This window comes from Cebidichthys violaceus, unplaced genomic scaffold, assembly GCF_023349555.1.
Source record: "Cebidichthys violaceus isolate CVI_PGR_0920_01 unplaced genomic scaffold, fCebVio1.0.p SCAF_10, whole genome shotgun sequence".
Classification (NCBI taxonomy): domain Eukaryota; kingdom Metazoa; phylum Chordata; class Actinopteri; order Perciformes; family Stichaeidae; genus Cebidichthys; species Cebidichthys violaceus.
Window position 1 is genome coordinate 5,853,772 of NW_027176263.1, and position 25,702 is coordinate 5,879,473.

At 40.2% G+C, this 25,702-nt stretch overlaps 1 protein-coding gene across 2 annotated transcripts in view; it reads right to left on the reverse strand.

Annotated features, from left to right (window-relative positions):
• Window positions 1-20,992: 20,992 nt before the first annotated feature.
• The window catches only part of zgc:171482 (zinc finger protein), a 49,405-nt gene continuing 44,695 nt past the window's right edge, over window positions 20,993-25,702 (reverse strand). The window contains exon 7 of one of the 2 annotated variants that reach the window (XM_068722381.1): window positions 20,993-25,644. In XM_068722381.1, the coding sequence (XP_068578482.1) occupies window positions 25,623-25,644 (22 nt within the window). In that variant the 3' untranslated portion in view covers window positions 20,993-25,622. The remainder of the gene's footprint in view (window positions 25,645-25,702) is intronic. The other variant, XM_068722388.1, reaches the window with a different exon arrangement.

The following is a 25,702-nucleotide window of genomic DNA, read 5'->3' on the forward strand; positions in this document are numbered from 1 at the left end:
CTCCACGAGGTAGAATAGAGGCTCAGTCTGTTTGGATTCTGAGGTGAAGGAGTTGCTGCATTGCCAAATGATATATAGGTCACAGACAGGAGTTTGTGTTTATGTGAAGAGGATGTGTGTGTCTGACTGACAAATCTCTTGCGCTGTGAAGTGATTGCAGTAAACAAACATCAGTGCACAGTGAAGGCATGCAGCAGCCTTGCAGTGAATCTGTTGGAAGCCTCTGAAATTGGTTTCTGATTATAAAAATGAAAACAATTTCCTCTGATCAAATCAGCAAGGGCACAGTTGACTGATGCTGTCTACTTGGCCAAAAGAAAATAATGAACAAGAAGAGATGGAATTTTTAATTATGCAAATAAATAAGTTGAACTAATAATGTAACCAATAGCATAAGTGTTTAAATGTTTGAAGTTTGAGCCTGGTGCACATTGATTAGATGGTATGTATTGGAATTCCTTATTAGTTGATGTCACTGCATACTTTTTTTTAATTATTTCATTCAAGTACAGACTTCAGAGCTAATGTAACCAGCTTCCATCTGTAACCACAGCAGCTTGTCTTATCAACAGAGCAGTGTGTGGCTTTGACATCTGAAGTTCAAGACTCGGATGTGACAAACACAAAATCAGCCTGCTCGTTGTTTATGAGGATTATTGTCTTTCTTATCCTTTCATAGTTGGTAAAGCTGCACACTGATAACATCAAAGATCAAATGTTGCAGTGAAAGCTCAATAAAACGGTTCCCATGGCTGTGGAATAACAAGTAAGGCTGCAACTGACGATTAGTCTAAGTTAGGGGCAATCTTGAAGATTTTCATTTAAATAAATGTCTGTTAAGTTACTATCTATCGCCGGGGAAGGCAACACAATGGTGAGTGAGCCTATGGCTCACTGATGAAAGTATTGCATTATTTATGTATTTGCAGTATTAAGAAATGGGTGTCTGTGGCGACATTGCCGGAAAGAAGGCTGTTTTAAAAAATGGAACTATGCACACTATTCTGAAAAATGGCATATTAATATGGAATGTCGGACGCAGCCCAAGTCTCCAGACTGCTAAACTCTGAGCGCATTTCCTTTGTTTTCACTCAAATATAAATTGAAATCAGCCAGGACTGAAATCTCAAGGATTGCCAATTGTAGTTCAGGCCATAAGATGTAAAAGAGTCTTCAAATCCCTTCTTTATCGATAGTTAATCATTATGCCAGATACAATAATATAGAATGGAGAAAAACTGCAAATCCTTTATATTTTAAAAACTTGAACCAGAAACCATCTATGCTTGATAAATGGTTATCAAAATGGTTGTGGTGATTGATTTAGTTTTAAATGTGAAAATGTAACGCTACAACTGATTGTTTTAGTATTGAATAATCTGCTGATTATTCTCTTGATTAATCAATTAGTTGATCTAAAAAAATGTCAGAAAATGGCGATTAAGGCCCATCATTTCATAACCATGTTGATTCAAATGTCTTCTTTGGGCTGACCAATAGTCCAAAAACTCTAATAATCCATCAATGATAATAAATAGTTGCAGATTAATTGTTGATTATACTAAATCGACTAATCGTTTCAGCTCTAAATGTTTAATATTTTAGTTTTCTTCAGAAAATAATTTTTTCAAGAAAACAAATTTAGATGCAATTTCACCCACGTTATCTTCAAGATGGTGCAGAAAGTAATTACTGAAAATCTTTCTAATATCTACCTGTTCTCTCCCCCCAAATAAATCCAATCCTGGTGCTTTTATCTCTCATAGTGGCAGTTGTATGTGCTTCTGTGCTTGGTGCTGAGTGGGTCATTTCAGGGGTCAGGGTTTTTTAATTGGATAATCCAGTCCCGAGCCAGCTGAGATTAGCAGCTACTCAAACCCAGGGAATTGGTATGATAGTGTTTGACCTGTGTGACCATACTGGGTTAAGCTTCCTCATGCAGGAGCACAGGCACTGCCTCAGGGAAGCACAGAATCAGCTGATAGGAGAAACGTTGCTCAATGGCCCCCGAATTTCAAAAATGGAGATATGAAATTCCCGCAGGACACCAATGCTAATCACACTGCAGCCCTCTGTAAGTGTCAACAGTATGTCTCTGCCTTCAAAGCGTCCCACTCCGTGTATTAAACTGTCTTTGTCTTTACTTCTGATCCTGTGGTGGAGCCTTCAACAAGAGTTGTTGAATGTGCTCATCATTTCTGCAAGTGTGTGTGTGTGTGTGTGTACAGTTTTTTCACAGACTCACAGTTGTGAGTGTGCCTCAGAGTCTGGCACCACGTTAAGCTGGAGAATGTGCATGTGTTGGAGCTGTCCTCTTAATCCTTACAGCAAATAAAGGGAGGCTTACTCAGTCTGGTGCACACACACACACACACACACACACACACACACACACACACACACACACACACACACACACACACACACACACACACACACACACACACTAGAGCAGGCAAGCAAGCACAGATGCACACACTTCACATGCACTGGCACGTGCATGTATGGCACATGCTCTCACTTCCTGTTCATATCTGTCTTTCTACTTTCTCCCATCCATCTGGTGGATGCCTCATCCTCCCATTATTCTCTCTCTCTCTCTCTCTCTCTCTCTCTCTCTCTCTCTCTCTCTCTCTCTCTCTCTCTCTCTCTCTCTCTCTCTCTCTCTCTCTCTCTCTCTCTTCTCTCTCTTCTCTCTCTTCTCTCTCTTTATTCTGCAGCCCATGTTTCGTCTTTCTTCCATCCCTCTGTCTCTCTTCCTCCCTGTCTTCTCCTTCACGCCTTTTCTTACCGACTCGTGCACACTCCCTGCTGCTCACAGTGTCTCCCATCTCTTTGCCAAGCCACTCTGGGTTTTGGAAATTGTCTCAAAAGCACAAGGATTACCCCCACACCCACAATAATTAGCCCCAACTTTCCTGAGCAGGGCACAGCCGCTAGTGTCCCATAATGAGAGAGCTGCTGAGGTGGTATTTACGATTAGTGATGGCGTATGCCTCTCGGAGCAGCACTGCCAACTACTGTCAATGTTATCAGTGCCGTGGTCACAGCTGAGCTCTGTGGTTCTACACTCGGGGCTTAAATATGCACTCTTTGTATTCGTCTTTGTGTTCCTGGGAAGTCTGTCATCAACCACATTCATTTCCATGACACCCCTCAGGATTTGACAGTTTTTTGTCCCATTGTCATTGTTTGATTGATGTGTTTGGAGACCGACCACAATGCACATGACAGAGTAGACGTGAGTAGTCTCAGTTGGATTAAAGAATAGGTTGTTTATTTTTTTTAGATTTAGAAAGTATTCCCTAAGTCTGCATTGGATTCATCAGAGCCTTTCACTTTCACCCCAAAGTCCAAAGACATAAATTAGGTAAACGTAGATCAAAATTTCTTATAGTTGTGAATGCGAGTGTGAATGCATCATCATGTATCTTTTACCCCTACCATATACTGGTGATGTGCTCATGGTGTACTCTGTTGCCTGTCACTCAGCTGCATGCTGGGATAGCTTCAGCCCCCAAAACCCTGTATTAGATAATCACTTTAAAGAATAGATGCTTTCAAGTCAGCTTTGAAAATAGTTTAAATTGTTAGATTTAGGAAAGATAAAACAGGGAATCATAACAGTAATACATGCATGGCACTGTCTGGCTGGGTGTTATTTTCCACACAACCCAAAAAATTGGCTGAATTTAGATAACTGAATTTGATTTTCAAACTGTCCTGCTCTGCCTTTTTTGAGCTGACTTTGCACTTGAAATGATGATTCTGCAAAAACTTGCAGAAACTTGTGCTAACTTGCATCAAGTTAAAAGGAGAAAGTGATGAGGTGTGCTATGAGATGACATTGTGTGACTTTTTTAAATTTAGATTTTATGTTTGAAGGCACACGAGTCTGCGATGGCACGCTGGTCATAAACCACTGTCCCAACACCCAGAGATCTTAAATAACCCTCTACATAACAAGCCAACCTTAATGAACCTCTAAAGCACAAAACTTAAATCTTCTACACCACCTAAAGGTGAGAGCACTGGGCTCAGCGTCCTTGAGATTAGAAGTACGCTTCATGCACACAGAGTAAGCGAGGGGTTAAAGTGTGTGTGTGTGTGTGTGTGTGTGTGTGTGTGTGTGTGTGTGTGTGTGTGTGTGTGTGTGTGTGTGTGTGTGTGTGTGTGTGTGTGTGTGTGTGTGTGTGTGTGTGTGGTAAGGTGCCTGCCGTTAATGAAGCATAAGAAATCGACATGTCGAAATGTCGTGTGAAGTCAGTGCTCCTGACTTGTCCCTCTAATTTGAGTCTGTCACTTTTTTGAAAAGCACGATTAAGCTGTCAGAAGGTTGCTGCTAATGTCTTTGCCTGCAGGGATATGCACACAAGGTAAGAGAGTGTGTTCATGTGAGAAAAGGAGGACAAAGTGAGTGTGTACACTCTTTCCTCTCAGCACGCCAGTGAATGAAAAACATTACATCTCCCTCACTCAATTCTATAGCTGCATGGTGTTTGAAACAGTGTGATTTGTTCTTGTTAGTGGGTGTGTGAATTCCATCTGAATGCTAATGTTTTATGTCTTGACAATCACACCACTTCAGAATGTGTTGTATTTGTGCACCTGCCTTCAGTGTGTGTGTGTGTGTGTGTGTGTGTGTGTGTGTGTGTGTTTCTGCCATAATACGAGTGTTTGAGTAATGCCACTTGAATGAACAAAACCTGGAAGATAAAGTTGTACTTGACAGTAATCTTCAGCCTTGCCCTCCTACAGAAACTCTTCTCCAGAGTCAGGTGGCATGATATCTGTCTGTCTTCTCATTTCCCATGTAGTTTCTCCCTTTTAAATATCTGAGTCATCATGCTGAGCTGAATACATAGACAGTACCAAACACCTCAGCAGATTACCACTGCTTTTTACCCCTCTGAGACCAGAGTCAATCCAGGCTCCCATGTACATTATACAAAGGGATTGGGTGAGAATTTCAAAAAGAAATGAACATGACAAATATAAATCTTCTTATTCTCTCATTATCATCCACCTCACAGTTCTGTTGAAACTTAGCTTTGAATGTATGAGACAAACAAACAAAATAAAAGATTTAACCCTTGAACTGGAACTAGTTCCATCTCGGAGTGGCCTTCTGATGCTGCTCCACTAAAGGCCACTTGATCTGGGCCACAAGAACCAATACCTGTTATCACACGAGCGCTGTTCAGTCTGATTGAATCAGACTCTGGTGTGTTTTCCACTTTGCTCTTGTGGGCAGATCTGAACACAATACAATATAAATTCTGAGCGGCTTATTTGTGGTGGGAACGTGATTGTATACTGTTCTAACCCAACTACAAGACGTACTCTGCAGGTTTGCGCTAAATGACTTCCATATCCAGGTGGGCTTTCTATTCTGGGATTCAGATGAGCGAAATCAACAATTGCCATCAGCTAACCGGACAAGCAATGAAGTACATTGCCTTCTTGATATTTGGGCACATCCAATGAACAGACTCAGACTGTGCTAAAAGTCAGTAGAAAACCTCAAAAACCTCTTGATATACATCCAATCATCCATTTCCATCCCTGAGTCCAGGTCCTGGTGGTAGCAGGTTAGGTAGCCCACAACTCTTTCTGGAGGATCCGGAGGTGTTCCCATGGCTAAATGACATTTGTAATCCCTCCAATGTTTCCTTGGGTCTACTCCGGAGTCTCATCCCACAGTGAGGAAACCTCTGGATGAAGCCATCTGATAGATACCTTATCAGATTCCCAAACAACCTCAACTGGCACCTTTCAGTGCAAAGGAGCAGCTGTTGTACTCCCTAGTTCCTTTTATGTCCACCCTTGCCCTGTCCAAATAAGTGGGAGTCAAGTCACAAATATAGATTGCTCTAATATCTGACAAAGACTTTTTTACATGGACAAACATTACATTCTGTACATTCTCAGCTGTCATTTTAGCCTTTTTTTAAATGGGAAAAACTGTTCATTACTTTTCTTCAAACATATTTTGTAACTTAAACAAATCTAATTATTTCAAATGTTTCCTCATTGTATCATTAGTTCAGGACACTGTGATTGAATGTATTGGTTCAAGCACTTTATTTAGCGTTGAACTGATGACTGCATTTCATTTTTGAGGAGGACTATTATTTTAGTGCCGTGTGCAGCTGTATGCACACAGCATCTGAGCTCTGGGTTACTGTCACAACTTATTCAAATGAAAGTGGAAGCTTTCTCTACGTCTTTCCTAATTTTGCTTCTGTTTATTTTGTCCTTGTGCTCAGCTGCCTTGCTGCCCCATTCGATTATGTGTAAAAGGAACATACATGGGCCCTGAAAGTAAATGCATATTCATTGTAATTACATCAAGAACAAAGTTGCTGTGTTGCTCCAATTTTCAGCACTAGAGTGAACACTTCACACGCTGCATAGTAAACAGCAGTTTCTAAGTATAAGACGATAAGAAATGCTCTTTTTTTTTCTTCCAAAAGTCGTAAGTGACACATCAATGATCAGTGTGGTCATTGCTCTGAAGCACCACATCACAGAAGGAACAAAGATTAAGTCTGAAATGTAACGGTCTGTTTCTTTGTATTTAAATCCCAGCTTGACATGTTACATCTTCAGACTGAAAGCGTTGGTCAGACTTTGGTCATCTGTCTGGAACGCTGAAAGATCAAGAGGCTTTAAAGAGGCCGCCGCTTCACAACGATTCAGCGATCTGTGCTTCTCCAAATGCTCACATCTATTCTCTATCACTAGCCTCTGACAGTTTTAGTCACGGCTTACTGCTTTTCTAATACATAGTTAGCTTTTTATGTTGAGTCTCAATGTTTGATTTAGATGAATGCTTTTTTGCCAAGGCCTTTTTATGTATTTATTAAAGACCTTGGCTACTTCGCCTCCTCAATTTGTGTGTTCGACCCTGGGTTTTTCTGTCTCTTTTGCTGAAGCATTTCTTTTTATTATGTTTTATTAATTGAATTGTTTGGATAAAAAAAAAAAGCACAATGGAGCATGAACATTGAATCTGCTACACTGTCAAACCATAAATGTTTTGGCTTTGCCCACATGAGTTTAAATTTGATGGGTTTGAAATGATTCAGTTGTTTATTCGGCTGCTTTAGTTTCAGAGTCGTGGTGTTGTGCAAGCTGCCTCACTATTGCACTGTTAAGGCTCACTGAACAGACCTCTAATGTTATCTGCAACGCTTGTGCTTTTTCGGCAAGCCAAAATGTCTGATGTTCATGAACTATAGATCACAATACCATAGAACCCTGATTCAAAAGCAAATTTTAAGGTAACGTAATGACAGTGGATGATGTTCCAAAATTTAAGAAACTTGTGTTGCATATTTTTTTTTAAATCTTTACTTATTATTTGGTTTTGTGACTCAATTATCCATAACTGTCTGTATTAACAAATACTGTGCTAACTTCTGTAAGCATAAAATCCGTAGTAGGTGAGTGAGAAACAGCCCTTAAAGTAACTGCTACATTTTCTTTTTAATTCAAACAAGTAAATAAAGAAATAGTATGCACCGATACATTTGAGTACTTGCCAATACCGAGGAACAATACAAGTACTTAATAATACCACTACAGTTCTACGAATAACTTTGAAATCATGTTTTCCTTTCACCAGATGTTGCTCACTTTCTGATTGTTGAACTGAACACAACTCGGAGGAGCGGCTGGCCACTTAAAGGAGAATAGCTGGTCCACCTTAAGGTTCAGCCCACCTTAAGTGTGCCTGAGCCAGGCTGCTGACTTCATACCTTCATACTCATCTTCACACACTCACTCTCTCTCTCAACAGATTTGATTCAAATAGAAATACAATGAAAAGAATAACAAAAAACAAGAGAAAATTACTCATAGAATTCATGGCACATTTACATTATTATTGTTATTATTATTGGACCCAAATATGGTTTTATTAGCTAGCACAGCCACATTAGATGAATGATGATACTCAGCCAAGGTTTATTGTGGTAAGGTGCAATAGTGTCCATCCCTCACAAATGTTCTGGTTAATTTTCTGATTTATCTCAACAACTTCATTTTTAACAGAGTTGTTTATATATTCAAGAGTTGTTGTTGTTGATTTTCCACAATGGTTATTAATGATTCACATGATAATCTGTTCCATGAGTTTACTGACTGAAATTTCCCCTCAGTATGAATGAGGTTTCATCTTATCTTATCTGAAATTCATTTAGTTATTAGAGATATATAGAGATTGTTATTTCAAATCTGAATCTCTGTGTTTTCATGTGAATCCAGACACAACTTAATTTACATTTAGAGAGCACATTTTACAGAATACAATGTATCTCAACTTTCTCTGAAACTCCAATGCATGGAGCTTGATTCAAAGTTGGTTTGACTCACTCTCTCATTCCAAATCTTTCAGATTAATCTTCGTCTGTTTGAGCAGTGTAGCATCATTGATGATGGGTGGTATTATGAGAGCGGCTCAGAGATGAATGTGGGTGTTATCCTTGGCTATTACTCCCTCTGTTAGAGCGAAGCAGTACGAGTACCTCACAGCTCATCTAGATCAGTCTAAATTTGCCTCGGGCAGTCAGGACCAAGGTCAGTAAAGCCTTGCCATCACATTCGCATACTGCTTACTATATATAAGAGCGAAGGTCATGTGTTACCATTTTGGGCTGCAGTATAAACATGACTTTGTGGGTGGATAAAATTCATCCTCCACTAATGTGTCAATAACGGAGTAATCTGTTTGTTTTTACATGCATGTGTGATGAACAAAGACTTGTCCATGTATTTAGGAGTTGCTCCATGTCTCTGATATCTGAACCTGGTGTCGGTGCCTATTTATTCCTCTTATTGATCGTCTCCTGCATGGTCCCTTCTCTCTCACACAACACATTTCCCTCAGGGGGTTTGCTGCTCCTTCCCCGACCTTCATAGAGCTCCCAAGTCTCTCCTCCTTACTCTCTCTCTCTCTGTGTGTGTGTGTGTGTGTGTGTGTGTGTGTGTGTGTGTGTGTGTGTGTGTGTGTGTGTGTGTGTGTGTGTGTGTGTGTGTGTGTGTGTGTGTGTGTGTGTGTGTGTGTGTGTGTGTGTGTGTGTGTGTGTGTGTGTGTGTGTGTGTGTGTGTGTGTGTGCGCGCGCGCGCGTGTGCTGGCGTGGGGCTGAGGGAGCAGTCCACTAATAGAAAGTCTATTGACTGGGCCAGTCACTCATTGCTGCTATAATAGCTGTTGGGGCCCTCTGGACGCCAGTCGATAAAAACGGCTCGTCTCTGTTCACTGGTGAGAGGCCTTTGTCAGCACTGGAGGAAAATTAAATGTTTGATCGACCACCTTTTAAGATGCAGTTCATGGTGTGTGTGTGTGTGTGTGTGTGTGTGTGTGAGAGAGAGAGAGCATGCATGTGAACCATGTGTGTGGAGAGATCAGAAAAAAGAGAAATGGGAAGCAGTCCAATGGTAAATCGTATTTGATTGTGTGTGTGTGTGTGTGTGTGTGTGTGTGTGTGTGTTCGAGAACAGTATAACCACTAATTCCCAGGAAGCTTGTTCCTCTGTATGCCAGGACTGCAAACAGCTGGCACCACTGTTTCACCGTTTGTTGATGTGGATCCACTAACACTCATGCATGCCAAGTCTCCCCAAACAGCGTTTGGCAGCAGAAATTGAGTCTTAGAGGAGACAAAGTGACAACAAATTGAACTTTGGATAGTTATGGACGGATGAGATGTTTACCTGCACACTGCAGGTAAACATTTACTTGCACACCAATTTAGATTTTTCTGGTTTCAATCAATACTTTATTATAAGAAATATGAACATAAACATGTTTTTAAAGAAAATGAGTCCCAATTCTCCATTGTTCAGTTCAAACACAGAAAGCTGTACAAAACTATGCCATAGGCCCTCTGATTATGTGCTGTTTACACTACTTAAAAATAAAAATAAATGCTAACGGCTAAACTAAAGTTGCCATCACTGTCTCGTTTTTTTCTCTCCACACACATTGTAATGACTTCCCTTGTACGAAACAGCCCTACAGGCAGCCTTTTGTCCCTTAATGCCAACATGCACCTCATTAGAATAGCCCCTAAGGTGGCGCTGGGGGGAAGTGAGGAGGCTGTTTGATTGACAGCACTGGCATTCAGACTTGGGGGGCGGACAGTGTGGAGACAGCGCAGCAAGGTCACTGTCAGGGGAGAATAAATATGTAGAGACCTGACAGTCCTTCTAAAATCTGTGGCACATATGGAACCTCAGTCATGCCCACACACACACACACACACACACACATTCACACAGTCGGGACCAAGGCCACAGGGTGAAGGACCACATTGAGACAATGGTATGCAGTGTGGATGTGTTGGTGACTTGTGAGCGAGTGAAATATGTGACACCCTTTTCTCTGGGCCACAGGATCCCCGGGGGGGGGGGGTTCCGTCATTGCCAAGCATGGCAGCATGGTGGAGCTAATGCCGCTGTCTGGCCAGCAACCTCTGACACCTGGTCCATGTTGTTACTGAGTAGCCGCGGTGACAAGACGAGACAAGGTCATCACATTTGAGATTTCCAAATGTCTTGAGTGGCAATTCTGTGGCGATATACAGTGTCAGTTTCAGAGTGTCTTCATCAGCACTTACACATCCCTGAAGAGTAGTCTTTGTCAACACTTAAGCTGCCTTCTTTGTCAGGAGAGTTGAGCACAGGCGTGAGATTACTGGGAAGGAAACCTGCTGCTGATTCTGTCCCACATCTATGCTCGCGGCAGACGAAGAGGGAGAGCGGCAAATATGATTATCGATGATTTCAGCCACACTGCTGGTAATGCGGCTCAGGGAGAAAAAATACTCTGTCCAAAGGCATAGACAGAAACACACAGACTCACACACCCCATGTCCCTCCATGCACGCACACACAACAGGAAGGAAGACAGGCAACTGCTGATTAAATTAAGGTAAAATTAACTGGGAACTTTGTGAAAGTTGCGCTGCTTCCCCGCAGGCGACTATCCGATTTACTTAATTAACATACCTGGCTAGAGCTTCAGTGCTGGAAAGGAAGACACGCTGATAGAGAAATAGACAATGCATGAATGTATGTGGGACGGTGGTTACGGTGGATGGCAGGGGGTAAAATTGGGTAGCGAATGAAGCAGTAGCCAGATGGAGGGGTGAGGTAGAGGAGGGAGGAGGGAGAGAGGAGGAGGTAAGGGCTGTGCTGAGTGATATCTGCAGTGTGCAGCATGTGAAGCGTGTCATCTGTCATCTAATAGAAAACCTGTGTGTGTCCAGAACTGTAATTTGAAAACATACTCTCCTTTCCCTTCTCACGCTCGCTCTCTGCTGCTATTTGTACCCACGGGGTAAACGGTCCAATCAGTAACAGTTCCTCTGCTGTCCCCGTCCGTCCGCCTGCCTCCATGTCTCTCTGCCGCTCAGTCACCTGTCACATATAATGATGCAATTTCCCTCAATTCCGTGCTCAGCATTTTTAAGTAAGCTGTTACTGAGAACTATGTAGGACGCTGTGTTTGTCTAATGCAAATTTTCAGATGGAGATGCATTTGCAGAGCCAGAGTAACGAGCCTCTCATTTACTTTTCAGATGAATGCATCTGCTTACTGCTTGTTGGCAAACAGTTGTCTTTAAACGAAAGGCCTGATTGGTGGAAGATGCTTGCAATTAGCCGTTTGTGTTCTGGGAAGAAGATGTAATCACACAAACATGCTGTCACTGATGAGCTGTTTTACCATTGTTGTGGTACAAATTATGGTAAGAATTTGCATTAAGGCGAGACACTACTGGTGTATAGGGCAAAAAATAAAATGACAAATAGATTTCACTGGGATACTTCTCCAGCTGATTACTTTATAGCAAGTTTTCTGAAATGTTATGTGTAAATATGTAAAGTAGGCAAATGTGCGAATTCACATACATTTCCAGATCTGACATATGAACGTTGGATAAAGCCAGGTTCAACATTCTTGTTTAATTTTGTTGAAATGTAAGTCAAATGTTTTTAGAGGGGTTTTGGGTATCTCTTCTTATCAACTGTCAACAGCCATAAAAAAATCAGTTTATATAATAATAGACGAGAAGAGTTAAAATGTTTAACTCATAGATATCATCTTCAAACTTAGATAAAGACAATTAGCCTCTTCTTTTCTGAACAAGTTTTAAATATGCAAATGAGCCTTTGTCTAATGCTAACTTTTGGTGAATTTAGGAGAACTCTTCAGACGCAAATAGACAATGTAGCAAAATAAAAACCTAAATGTGTATTTTGGCTGTTTTCTTTCCTCCTAGTCTGAAAGAAGACCTTAAAAGCAAAATAGCTCAAAAGTCACAGAATTGATCAGTGCATGAAAAACACCTTAATTAATCGATTGTCTAACAAGATCATTTAAAATGAGTCACACATGAGATTCAGTTCAGCTTCAATGTTACTGCAGCTGTTGTTTAAGGTCAGGGGGACCTTGTTACAGCTTTGAACAGTGAGGAAGCCGTAATGCCTGTAAGCTGACGTGTTCACATTTAGTCTCTGAGGATCTTTTGACTCAGAAAGATGGCACCTGTCATGGTGTGTGTGTGTGTGTGTGTGTGTGTGTGTGTGTGTGTGTGTGTGTGTGTGTGTGTGTGTGTGTGTGTGTGTGTGTGTGTGTGTGTGTGTGTGTGTGTGTGTGTGTGTGTGTGTGTGTGTGTGTGTGTGTGTGTGCGCGCGCATTTTCTGTTGACATGAGCGTGAATGCTAGTGCATGAATAAGATGTTTACCATACTGCAGGTTTTCATTCATATCAGTTGTCACTGTTTTGAAACAAGACAATCTTTTGGAAACTTTTCAAGGTGATCTTGCTTAATAGTGTCATTTTCATTTGGATAACATGAGAAACCAAATCAGCATCCTTGTTTTGGTTTGACGGTTTGTGATTCACATGTACGAATTGTCAACTTCCTTCGACGTCAACTCAGCTGCAGATTTGGGCATAACATCCTTCACCCTTGGGATCTGAGATGTATTAGCATTAGCAGTGTATTCAAACGCTTGCAGCTTCTTCTTTTTTTATCCCGCAGTGATTGTGATGACAGCCGCCCTCTGGTTTGTGACCTAAAAGATTATATATCGCTCCTCATGGGGAGCTCAGCCCGTTAACTCTCAGGCCCAGCTCCAGCACAAAAGAGTCTGCTTGCCATGCACTCATTTCCCTCTTTTTTCTCTAATGAAGGCTAAGTGCATTTTAGTGTTCTAATGGCTCTACATTATACTCCGTCTCATCCGGTTCACTTTTACAACAGTGGCTGATTGAGGCCAAGACCCATTAATATTCTGCTTTAAAGAGGAGCGGGGTTGTATATCTTTAGATACATAGGGTTCATCCGTTTCAGAGTTTAATTATTCATTTCATGCTACTTTTAAGGCCTTAAATGCATGCATCATATAGTAAAGGGCTTCACACTGAGTCAATGTAATGATTCATTTTATTACATTTGTTATGGACTTAATAATATGCTCCAGAGAACAGTTTCATTGTTGCTGCTCAGTAACAGTGAGCACTGTAAGCAGTAGACACAGTGGCACATTTCTGTTGTAGTCTGTACTCCAACAAATTTGGTTTTGAATGATACAACTATAGATCTGAGGTCAAAGTACAGACTTTCAGCTTTAATTTGAGGGTGATTATATTCACTTCAGATGAGTAAAATTTGTTTCCAGCAAAATTAGACAAATTTAAATAAAACCACAATTTTGGTTGCATATCCTTTGTAGTGAATAATTAAGTGAATGATTACGTCTACACATGGACATCAGCAGAAGCACTTTACCTAAAAATTCAAATGTAATGTGCTGGAGTACAAAAGCCCCAAAAAGTAGAAGATGTGTCACTGTCTTTTTAGTTACTGACGGATCTGTATTTGTTGCTCAGACGTTTTTTACAGCTAGGCCTTCTCTTTCTCTTCCCCATTTTGCCTCTCTCTCTCTCTCTCTCTCTGCACTCTCATAATGCTGACTTATTAAAAAACCTGGTGCGTTGTTCTGTTACTGTGCACACCTTTTAATTTGGCTGTGTTCGGGATTGTAAGGTAATTTTCTGCTTAGCTGGAACTCTTGATTAAAACTGTGGATTTTTTGTTGTTTGCAAAGTCATCAAACCAGGACGGGTGTGCGTTGATATAATCTTCATTCGGTACATTAACCAGATGTAGCATGTGTATTATATGCACCGCGTATAGAAAAACATGGACATGGTATGTTTGACATCGCCCATATGTTTCTGAAGGGACGTTTTAAAGTTCAATCTGTGTCACAATTTGATGGTATAATCTCATTCTGATTTTTATATTCAGAGCGTTATCACTTGAAAACTGACAAAATTAAGTGAATTGAAAGATGTCCGTAAACATACGCAATTTTGACTCTTGAGAGTGTTGTTGATTGACTCCCCCCCCCCCCACCCCCCCAATTCAATTAAGAAAATGGAGCAGCTGCTTTTAGATAAAAGATTAAGACAAATAGCACTTAGTGGTGAGACAGCTCCAGAAAGATCAGAACACATTTGACTCAAACATTTGCTTTAAGTATAAATCAGAGCACATTTACAAGCCGCAGTCTGTTGATGCTCATCTTCTTTGTATAAATGTCTAACTTGATGAGACATATTCATTTCCCCCATACTAACTATTAAGATTTTTAAGTATGAAGATTAGTATGTACTGAATGGTACTGGCCTAATCTGGATTTCATACAGAGTTTTGCTGCCATCTTGTCAGAAAGCTAAATTTAGACAGTGAGTGAGTAAACTAAATGCAGCTGAACAGCGGCGAGTAAACAAGCACCTGTCAGTCAAAACGAAAATGTCCCCGAACATAGTTCTCTTTAAGCCTTAGTGTCTTCTCAGTGGAGAAAAAATAAATGAATTACAGAAACCCTTAAAAAAATGTTGACTTCATATATGATGAGACAATTTCCCCCTTTTATGTTCATAAGTAAGTGTAGGCCATTGCACATGGGCTCCAGCAATTGTGGTTATTGATTGGATTTGGTTGACAGTGAGACAAAGCGCCTGACTAGCTGTCTGTTAGCTGCCTGTTAGCTTTGACAACCTAATTTCAGCTGCAGACAGGCTGTCTGTGCAGGTATCTGTGTGTATGTCTGCATGCTGCTTACGGATTTAGATGCCTGGTTTGGGGTGCGCTCTGCAGCCTGGGAGCAGGATGCTGAGATGACAGTAGTCACAGGGGGGAAACTATCAGATGTAGCCGTCAGCTGACAGACCGACTTATTACGCTGCCTGTCCCCCTCTGGAGTCGAGGCCCAGATACATACGGTATGAGGCCAAATCCTGCCTCACTGGCCCAGTTTCTGCAAGCCTACACTCTGGAAGAGTGTAGGTGTTGTGGGACATCCCTTTCTACACTCACTCTTTTTTTGTTTAATCTTAGCCACAAACTGGCAACTACATCATGGAGCAAAGGAGCAACTAGGTAAATTGGTTTTCGGTCGACAGTAAATTTGTACTTTTTTTGTATCAAACGTTAACTTGTCTGCGGTTTGCGAAGATTGCCCCGTTTTATTGAAATTGAATGACTTTTCCGTAGAACGAACAAGATTGATTTATCATGAAAGTCTCCAGATGGTGAAATAGATTTTAGGTGGAGTGTGCATCTTGTAATGAGTTTTTTATGGTGCACGGCATGCACATTGGAAGAGATAGTTTCCCAAACACTAATAAACATAAATCTCAAAACTAAAATCTCAACACAAACACAAATGTACACACGGACATACACATTTACATATACATACATGTGCAAAAACATCTGTATTTGCACACACGTTGACAGACATCTGCTTGGAAACACACACACACACACACACACACACACACACACACACACACACACACACACACACACACACTGTTGCAGTCAAGAGGTGAAACAGTCAGAGCAGAGTTTTAATTAAAGCTTCTCTGTCCAGCCGTGGAGAAGGAACAGCAAAAAGCTTTTTACTAGAGGAGTGTCTGGCGATTGGCAAAGCATTCTCATTTCAAAAACAGCAAGAGGCAGATTTGGATTACAGCAGAAGCCAAAACAATGTCTCTGCTTGACTGGAGCTACAGCCTTGTTGTCTTTAGCTTTAAACAAGGTTAAAAATACTGGAGCACTCTGTCAGGGTTACTCATGATATCATTTCATTATTATGTAACCACAAAAGCAGAAAGGACACACATTTACAACGGGGACTTTCATGTAAACACAGTATTTGACATTAGTATTGCTATTTTACCGAGCTTTAATATTTCAGTTGACCTTGAACACAAATTGTTGTTTGAGTCACTCCGACCATTCGGTCCACTGCTGAGTCTTGGATCTCTGAAATCTGCCGATGGGATTGGATTTAGATTTAGGACTCACTTATGCTGCCGTGATGTGTAACGCATAACAGCGTTCTCTTACCTGATGCGTTTTATCCCACGACTCTTTTTATCAGCCAGAAAGCCAAATAGCGAACAAGACAATCTGTCAATTTGAGTTACATCCCAGTACGAAACACACAAGCATCATAGCTTCAACGAGAAATAGAGCATACGCAACTTTTGAGTGTGTAGTCTTTTTAATTTTGGATGTTCACAATCTTATACTTCAACAGCTATACAACAAAATGCAAAATTGACATACGAAATTATCTTTTACATTGACAAACATCATAATGTATAATTCATGGCACAATTTAAACAGGATCATAAAATTATGCGTCCATAAGGTCCAATCTTTTTATTGGCGAATCGCAAACCAATTTTAAAGGTGCATACCACCAAAGGGCATACTGATGCGCTTGTTAAGTCAACTAAAACAATTCGGCTTCATATTATCAGCCGACAATTTATAGGCTATAATTTAATTATCGGAATATTTATTTATATTTATTTATTTAAAAATATGAATTTGCCATTATCTGCCGATAAATTATCGGGCACGATATCATGCATCCCTACTAGTGATGGCAATTGTGGTCCGTCTGTCTACCACTTGGCAGCAGACTTTAGTATCTTAATAACTTTTGCAAGGATTGACATTTTAAACAAACATTCATGGTCCACAGAGGATGAATCCTAATGACTTTGGTAATCCTCTGACTTTTACTTGTCATTAAATTTGGACCACACATTTATGCCCCTCAACTTTGGTGATCCCTCATTTTTATATTGGCTTCAGCATCAGTCCAACATTTTTATTTGTCCAATACTTACAACACTGATTACATTCCCATCAGCCTCAGCTGCACTTTGCTTTGTACTAGCTAGCAAATGTTAGCATGCCAAATTGCTAAACTAAGATGGTGAACATGGTAAACTTTATATCTGCTGAACATAAGCATGTTAGCGTTGTTATTGTGAACATGTTAGCATGCAGGTGTTAGCATTTAGCTCAAATTCTCACTGTAGTGCAGCTCTACAAAGCGTCTAACATGGCTGTAGACTCTAGTGAAAGTACTTATTTAATGTCTTATGATGGAAATAACCAACTTAAGTTTTATAACTTTCTTATCAGAATTTAAAGTGATTAATACAAAAAAGTTTCGTGACAAATTTGAACCCATTTATTTCTAAACTATGAGGGGTTAGCTCAAGCGTTACCCATTATTAGTACCAATTATTCAGCTTATTAGTATCCCATCTGTGACAATAGTGATCCACAACGGAACATTTTATTCTCTCGGTCTCACTTCCCACCTGGTTCAGCTGCCTTGACCTTTTAACAGGATAGTTAGTGTGCAAGGTCAAAGGTCAGCCTGCAGCCCTTCATGAATAAATCAACCCAAACAGGTCAGGGATTTCTGCAGAGATGTTAGATTGCTGCTTTAACATCCCATCGCTGTCTTAAACAATTAGCACACCAGCAAAGTACTTTGGTGTTTATGCAGATGTGTTCGGTGCTGTATATGCTGCATATGTGTCTGGCTGCTCGTGTCACCCGCCAGCCTGTGATCCTCTGTCTAAAATGCCAGCCAGGGCTGTGGGGCTGAATATTGTGATGGCGACAATGATTTTTGACAGGGAGGCTCTGACAGGCTCTGACAATGAGCAGCCTGCTGCATGGAGCAGAGCAACAGAGTGGAAATGTGTCGCTACTGGGCCGTTTAGGGTCACATCACCCCTGCTGACGGCAACAGCCAGTTAGGGGCATGCAGACACAACATGTGACGGGCAAAGAATGAGACGCTGAAACTAATAAGTCTGTTGTCTTAGAGTTGTGGAAGGGAGATTTAAATGTGCAGGTTAACTGTATCTTGTAACCATGGACAGAACGAAAAGCTTTCCTATCCTCGTTGTCTCTGTACTTGATATCAGTCGCTCTACACCTACATCATCAGGGTAATCTGACAGGCATGGTTATTACTCTATTAAATGAAAGCACAATTGAAGTAAAGAAAAGTTCAGACATTTTAGCAGCCAGTGTTGTTCTCCTCTGAAAGTAATTCTTGTTTGTTCATTACCTGTTGTCAAAAAGGGTGACTCAGCGTTTACTATTGCTTCCTCCTAATAAAGAGACAGTGCTGTACAGTAATGAAATCATCAGTCCGCTGTCTTTTTCTGCTTTGTGTGAACCCCATGGCCTGTATGTTCCTTTCAAATGTCAAGCGAAGACATATCTCCATCTTGACATTTTCAACAAATGATGCATTTGTACAGGGTCACATAGAGGAAATTGTGGCATCCAATACACTGGTTCTCTGGGTACCATTACCGTGACTCACTGATACTCCTTCACGTGGTGTGAAGCGGTTACACAATCAAACCACTGCTAATTCAGTAGAAGCTCAACAGTGAGGCAGAGCCACGCTAATGTTTTCAAATGGAGTTCAAGAGGCCACGCTGTGAACTGCAGCTCGTGTGTGTGTGTGTGTGTGTGTGTGTGTGTGTGTGTGTGTGTGTGTGTGTGTGTGTGTGTGTGTGTGTGTGTGTGTGTGTGTGTGTGTGTGTGTGTGTGTGTGTGTGTGTGTGTGTGTGTGTGTGTGTGTGTGTGTGTGTGTGTGTGTGTGTGTGTGAGAGAGAGAGAGTGAGAGAGACTTCCCAGCAGAACATGTGGTTACAGTGATAGGGTCATGAATATGGATGAGCCCAGATAACATGACCTACTGTGGGCTAAGTGGAGTGCTGGCCTAGTATTCTCACACCCACTGACTTATGATACACAGAGGTTGGATGGCGCAGTGGAAAAGACATAATACCAGCTTTTAATGTTTTATTTAGCTCATCTCCTGTTGACTACAGTGGGCCATTAAGAGTGCACAGCATCCCCTGTAGGCACTGATTTCCTCTCTCTCCCTTGCAATTGTTTTTTTCATGCGTTTACTGAGCTGCTCTTTTTAAACAAGTTTGGTTTTCATCCAAGGAAATACAAATAAAAATGATTAACGTTTTGCTCCATTGTGGAGATATCATGCTCGGTGTAACTGCACTCATGTTGAAAGTTGGTGGGTTATTGTGCTCATTTATTCCAACATGATTTTGAAGTTGGCATGTGTATGTTTTTTTGTAATGGTGCTCTTAGTGTACCTCAAACCGTCCTCCTCTCTTTCTTCACCTAGCAGATATGGAAACTTTGTTTATTAGCTTTGCAGCTAATTACTTGATCAGAACAAATGGCATGTTTTCTGCTTCTCTTCTTTCATTTTCCACCATTTTCATCTGCTTTTTTAATTCAACAAGTCAAATCCACACACACAGTTCAGATCACATACATCTGAATATGTCGCTTTTCATGTGCTTCCTGCTTCTCTGTATGAATTAATGATGAGTTGTCACCAAGATGAAAGTCTAATGCTATGTATGTGTGTAAGACACTCCAGCATTATGACAGGAACAAGAACATCTCCTGCTAGAAGTGTATATGAGACTTGAATCCATACTGTAGGTTTGTGAAGGTGGTTTGTAGTGCCTGCAGCAGGTCCTATAAAGAATCAGCAGATAGTTTAGAGGTGCTGTTAGAGCACGAATGATGCATCAGCTGAATTTAGCTTGTTACAGATATCTCACTACCGGTATGTAAGAAATTGTTAAATTTCTAAATATGTTTGAGCTAATTTGGAAACAGTGTTGTCATTACATCATTTGACCACTAGAAAGCACTGACCAGTAAAATGTCCCGCTCAGAGCGCTCTTAATAATAAACGCTTTGATAAAATCTTCAAATAAATACAAATGATTAAGGGTTTTTGTCTCTCTTAACTTGAAGAATTCAGAAGGTCTTCTTTTTTCTTCAGATTGTGATGTTCTGCTCTGACTAATACTGCAAAGTATCGATCAATCACTTCACATCTCATCTTGATGCATCTTGTCTTATTATCAATTTAGTAACGAGATGATGGTTTAAACTTGCTTTCCCCGAAGCTTAATATTATATTTCATAAAAGTGTGATAATTTCTCCTGGTGTCAGTGGTGGTTTGCCTTTTATTTAAATGCACTGCGCGGAATCATGTAACTCTTAACGGTAATAATTCTCTATTGACTAATAACACTTATCGTAAAAAGATTGTTAAAATAATACCTATAATAACTCAAAACATTTTCTGTCATCAGATTTTTTTTTTAACCTCAACATGCACCATCCATCTTTTGATTGCAGAGCTTTTCCCTTCTGCCAGCAATATACCCACTAATTATTCATCAACACCATTAGTCTCTGGGGAGATGCAGCCTAACTTTAACGGTTGTGATATCTCATGCTATATGTTTGTTAAAGATGGTCTGTATTGTCTTTTGTATTTCTTTCAAGTGAATCTGAATATTTGGCATTCCCATAAATCATATGTGTTTTGCGGCATGACAACACTAAGGATTACCATTATCATAGTGATATATAATAGAGCTGTGTTCATACAGCCCTGAACCAAATGTCTTTTATTTATTCTTTTATTTGTTTTTTAAAGGCTAAGCGCCTTCTATATTTGTATATTTTGTCAAAAAACAATGTGTCACAATAACAAAGAAGCTTACTGTGTGTTTGTAAACAGAGAGAACACTTTTTTTGTCAACACAAGAAGCAGATGAATGTTTTTTTTTATTGTATGGCAGAGGCAACTAAAAACACTGCGGCCAAAAACGAACAATTCAGTTCTACAAAATTTGACAAATATAGTAAAATCGTTAACGAACCATTTTCAAGAATGGACGTCTGTTGACTCAGTTGACCTTTGGCCTCGCCTGAACTCAACCCTTCCACCAGGTCTGCATAGTCAAATGCACCAAAGGCAGATTGCTGCAGAGGTGATTGATTTCATTTTTTTATATAAGAGAACATCATCTATGTAACATATGATTTTATGTTCTACTCCAGCATTAATATATATGTAGGGGCATGGTCACTTCAGTGTATTGTTCCAATATTAAACACATGAAGTTACTTGCTTGAGGAGCACATATGTAGTGTGATTTCAGTCCCGTCTGTCGGCCCGAGCCAAGATGAGTCTGCCCTACTTCTCTCTCTGTTCATACGTCGGTTCAAAAGAAATCTTTTTTTACATTAAGATGGCAACCCCCCTCATTGTATTAAGTATCTTACTGCGTCTAATTTAAGTATACATTAGCATTGAAGGAGACTAGACTGAGCTTTTCATGTGTCGTCTTTATAGTAAGAAAAAAACCCCTCAAACTGACAAACAAATCCAAACAAACAATCTTTTTGGTAGAACAAAGGAATGATAACATGAACTAATGGAACTGTCAGCAGTCAGCAAACCTCTCATTGGTCATACTGTAGCTTCCAAAGAAAAGGTTTCTGTAAATTGACCCTTTAATTGGCCGGAGCAGACCTCTGGCTTCTGAGCCTTGGGGCGATCCATAACAGCTTAGTCCATTAAATATATATATTTCCATCACAAGAAATAACATCCGACTTATTTACAACTCTTATTTCAAGGAAAAACATTGTTTGTTTGTTTCTCTGTGCAAATATTGGTGGATTATACCACGGATTGAATATATTACCATACAGTATGTGCGGGCTTTGATTTCAGTTATTTCACTCTTGTTTTTTAATCAAAGGTTTGTCTTTTGGAAACCTTCTCCTACCGTGTGCCAAAGCTGGTGATTCATTTGCTGAACTGGAACCTCTGTTGAAAGTATAACCTTAACTTGTAAGCAGTAAAATCACTTCCTGTCCTCGTAGAAGACACAGAGTCTGGCTGAGTTGGGAGTCTGGAAACGGAGTCTTTTCTACTTTAACACTCTTTTTACGTCTTTGTATTCTTTTAACTTGCTTAGTATCCTCATAAACAGGTTACACATGTCCATGTAAACAAAGTCCATGTTTCCTGTTGGCTTTAGGTTCTGCACCCCGTGGCTCATCATCAACCACGTTGAAGGCTGTAGTATTTCTCATACTTTTCTCACCCGTTTCCATCACTATCCTGCTATCGGCCATTTTTAATACTTAAAGAAATTTATTCACAGATTAGTGGAATATTTTAAAATGTTGTCATAGGAGACGTCTGCCCTTTGTGGTGGTGGCGGAACCAGAAGCCAATTCTAACTTTCATAACTCATCTATGTGCCACCAGATTTTACACTTTGAAGTTGTCCACATTTCGTACTGTTGGTCCACCTTATAGCTGCCTAATGTAACACTACCAATATTCATTGACATTATTGGCTTTTTGTTTCTTACATCCCGCATCTCATATCTCTTGTTAATGTACCTTTGGCCGAAGTGCCGTTTGATAGTGTTAGAGACAAAGTAAAAGAGGTACATTAATAATCTATTTTAATTAATACGTTTAATAATCTATTTTATCTCTATTGTTGCCTGGCTGATGCTGCAAAGCTCGAGGTTGTGCATGTACAGTAACAGAGAATAAGTAAAAGCAAACTTCACACTCATCTACACAGTGGTGCAAACACAGAAAAAGAAAAACACAGCTCTGGATTTTGCAAGAGAAAATAGATATAGTTGTCATCTTCATTGTATTCATCAGGTATGTTTACAAATGTGTGCTCATGGTGCACAGCTCACGAGTCTCCCACTGCCAGTGCAGTTGACAGCTTCACATACACAGACACGCCCGCAAGCATCATATCACAAAATCCCTACTCGTAGATACATCTCTGTCATATATATATAATGTAACATCTGGTGAAATATGAGACTTATTGCACAGTCATCTTCTGCACAGACTGTGCTATCAACACACACACACACACACACACACACACACACACACACACACACACACACACACACACACACACACACACACACACACACACACACAGACGCTGTGTCTATTGTGAATACACCAGTGCTGGAGAGAAAAGGAGTCAGCGTAAAGTCATCAAAACAGTCATGATGCACATCAAACAAGCCCAATGACTTCTTGTTTTGTGTTTTTCGTACGGCATTACCAACAACAGAGGGGTTGGTTATTTTAAACGCGTGTTAAAATCCAACAGTCTGTAGTCCTGCGTCGTCATTTTCTGCTGTTTTAAGAATCCACTGGCAAAACAGTCCCATATCAGATGTTTCTCTTTGTGGTGAATGTGGTTGTCCTCATGAAAACGGCTTTCCTCTGAATCCCTCTGTGATCACTCACTGTATTCTCCACATGCTGGGTTTTGGTCCATCATCACTGACTCTTCGGCTCATGATGAGTTTATTTTTTACCGATAGTTATCAATTCAGAAACATGACATGACCCACCAAAAGACAGTTCATTCTTATTTAAGTGTCAGCTTATTTAGTGTTTGTCAATAACATCCATAAGAAACCCATTTCCCTTATCATCCAGTAACTCAGTGCAGGTGAACACTATGAATACAAAACTCTTCTACGTCTTAAAACACAAACTTCACCTGCAGCTACTGCTTATTTACACAAACAGTTTTTTTTTTTTTTTTTTTTTGCTTCATTAAACTATTAAACTTCAAACCCTCATTGCATGGTTGTTAATATTACCGCGTGATTGCATAAAACCATTACTCATACATATGTCTGCAGAAGAAAAACACTTTTTTTAATCAGGTCATATTTAACTCTCCCCACCATGAAATGAACAAAGCACAAAATAAAAAAAACATTTTAATGTGTTTACAGAGAAAAAAACAAAACAGCTGATAGCTTAGCATTGAGTGCTGTGTTTTTCCAGTCCTCTCCTCAGTTTATAGAGAGATGCTGCTCAGTGCCAGCACAGGAAAGTGGAGCGTGTCGTCTGTTTGCTCATCTTATGATGCTACACACCATTGTTGAAACTCACTGTAGACACTCAAAATACACACAAATGAGGGGTGTCATAACAGTAGTGGCTGGTCTAATTTCTAGGTATCAAAAGGTTCTCAATTTTTTGATGAATGAATTCGATGTTGACCTTTTTGCTCAGGTGCAAGCATGTGCAGTAATGCAGACGAAGCTATCACTAGAAAGCAGCGCTATTGCCAAAAATGCGCAAGCAATAGGTTTTTAAAAAGGCAAGTGAATGCAACGTTTTACATTTTGCATGCATTGAATTACATCCCAGTTGTATTGCACATTGGCTGCTACATGGTTTGGGAGTGATTTTTTTTTCTTTTTTTTCTTATTTTTTTCTCTGTCCATAGAATAAAAAAAATATTATCTACATGTCGCCCAACTCGACAGAGAAGATCATTTTTGTCACCTCCTGACTGCATCTGACATCACTATTCAGTTCTGTGGGAATGTTTTCAACGGTAGATGATTCACAAAGTTGCGCAGACCCTCACCTCAGAGCAGGAGTTTGAAAGTCTTTGTGCTGCTTTTCTTTTCGCCACTGCCTTCTGTACTGTAACCACGCCACAGCTCAAGGTTTTGATCATATGGAATACATGAAAAGATGGGTTTCAAAAGGACACATCCACCAGTTGGGGAAAAAAAGGGATGCCAATCCACTGCATTTATAGACAACACAAGATACAAACCGAAAATACTTTTTAAAGTTGGAAATTCATGCAATCTGTAATGGCTGAGGTCGTTGGGAGTTTTCTTGTCCTTGGATTTAAAGGTCTGGGCCTGAGTAAGTCTCAAGTGGTCTGACAGGGATCCATTCATGTGCTACTATCACTGTACATGAAAACCATGTAGAAACACAAGATGTGGATCAATGCCAGAGCACTTGGACGACGGCTAGTAACAAAGCTTTTATTACTGCTGCTCTTTGACTATCATTATAATGATTATTACCACTCTGGGCAACACACTGACATCAGTTCAGTTTTCGGATTGTGGTTCACACTGGAGTTATATGGCAATATGCAGCCGCTTTCGGACGGCTGTCGACAACTCATATCACTTAACACTTAGGTGCTGAATAAATCTCAGAGATATAGTTTTAGATCAAAGATAGAAATAAACACACTCACAATGACCCACACATGCATACTGCAGATGCGTGCATGGATGCCCATGACACACACACACACACACACACACACACACACACACACACACACACACACACACACACACACACACACACACACACACACACACACAGATGCACACACACTGAAGGTACTCTACAATACTTTCTCATACTCTTCGGTTCCTGACACAAGTCCTTTTTTTCTGAAGTTGTTTATTCCAACAATCATCTTATCTTCTTTCCAGTGTGGCCTGTCTCTGTGGCTTACTGCTGGTGTTGCTTCAGGCTGAAAACAAAAACACAGGAATTAATTTGTTAGTCTTGTTTTGCCTCTGATGCAAGCA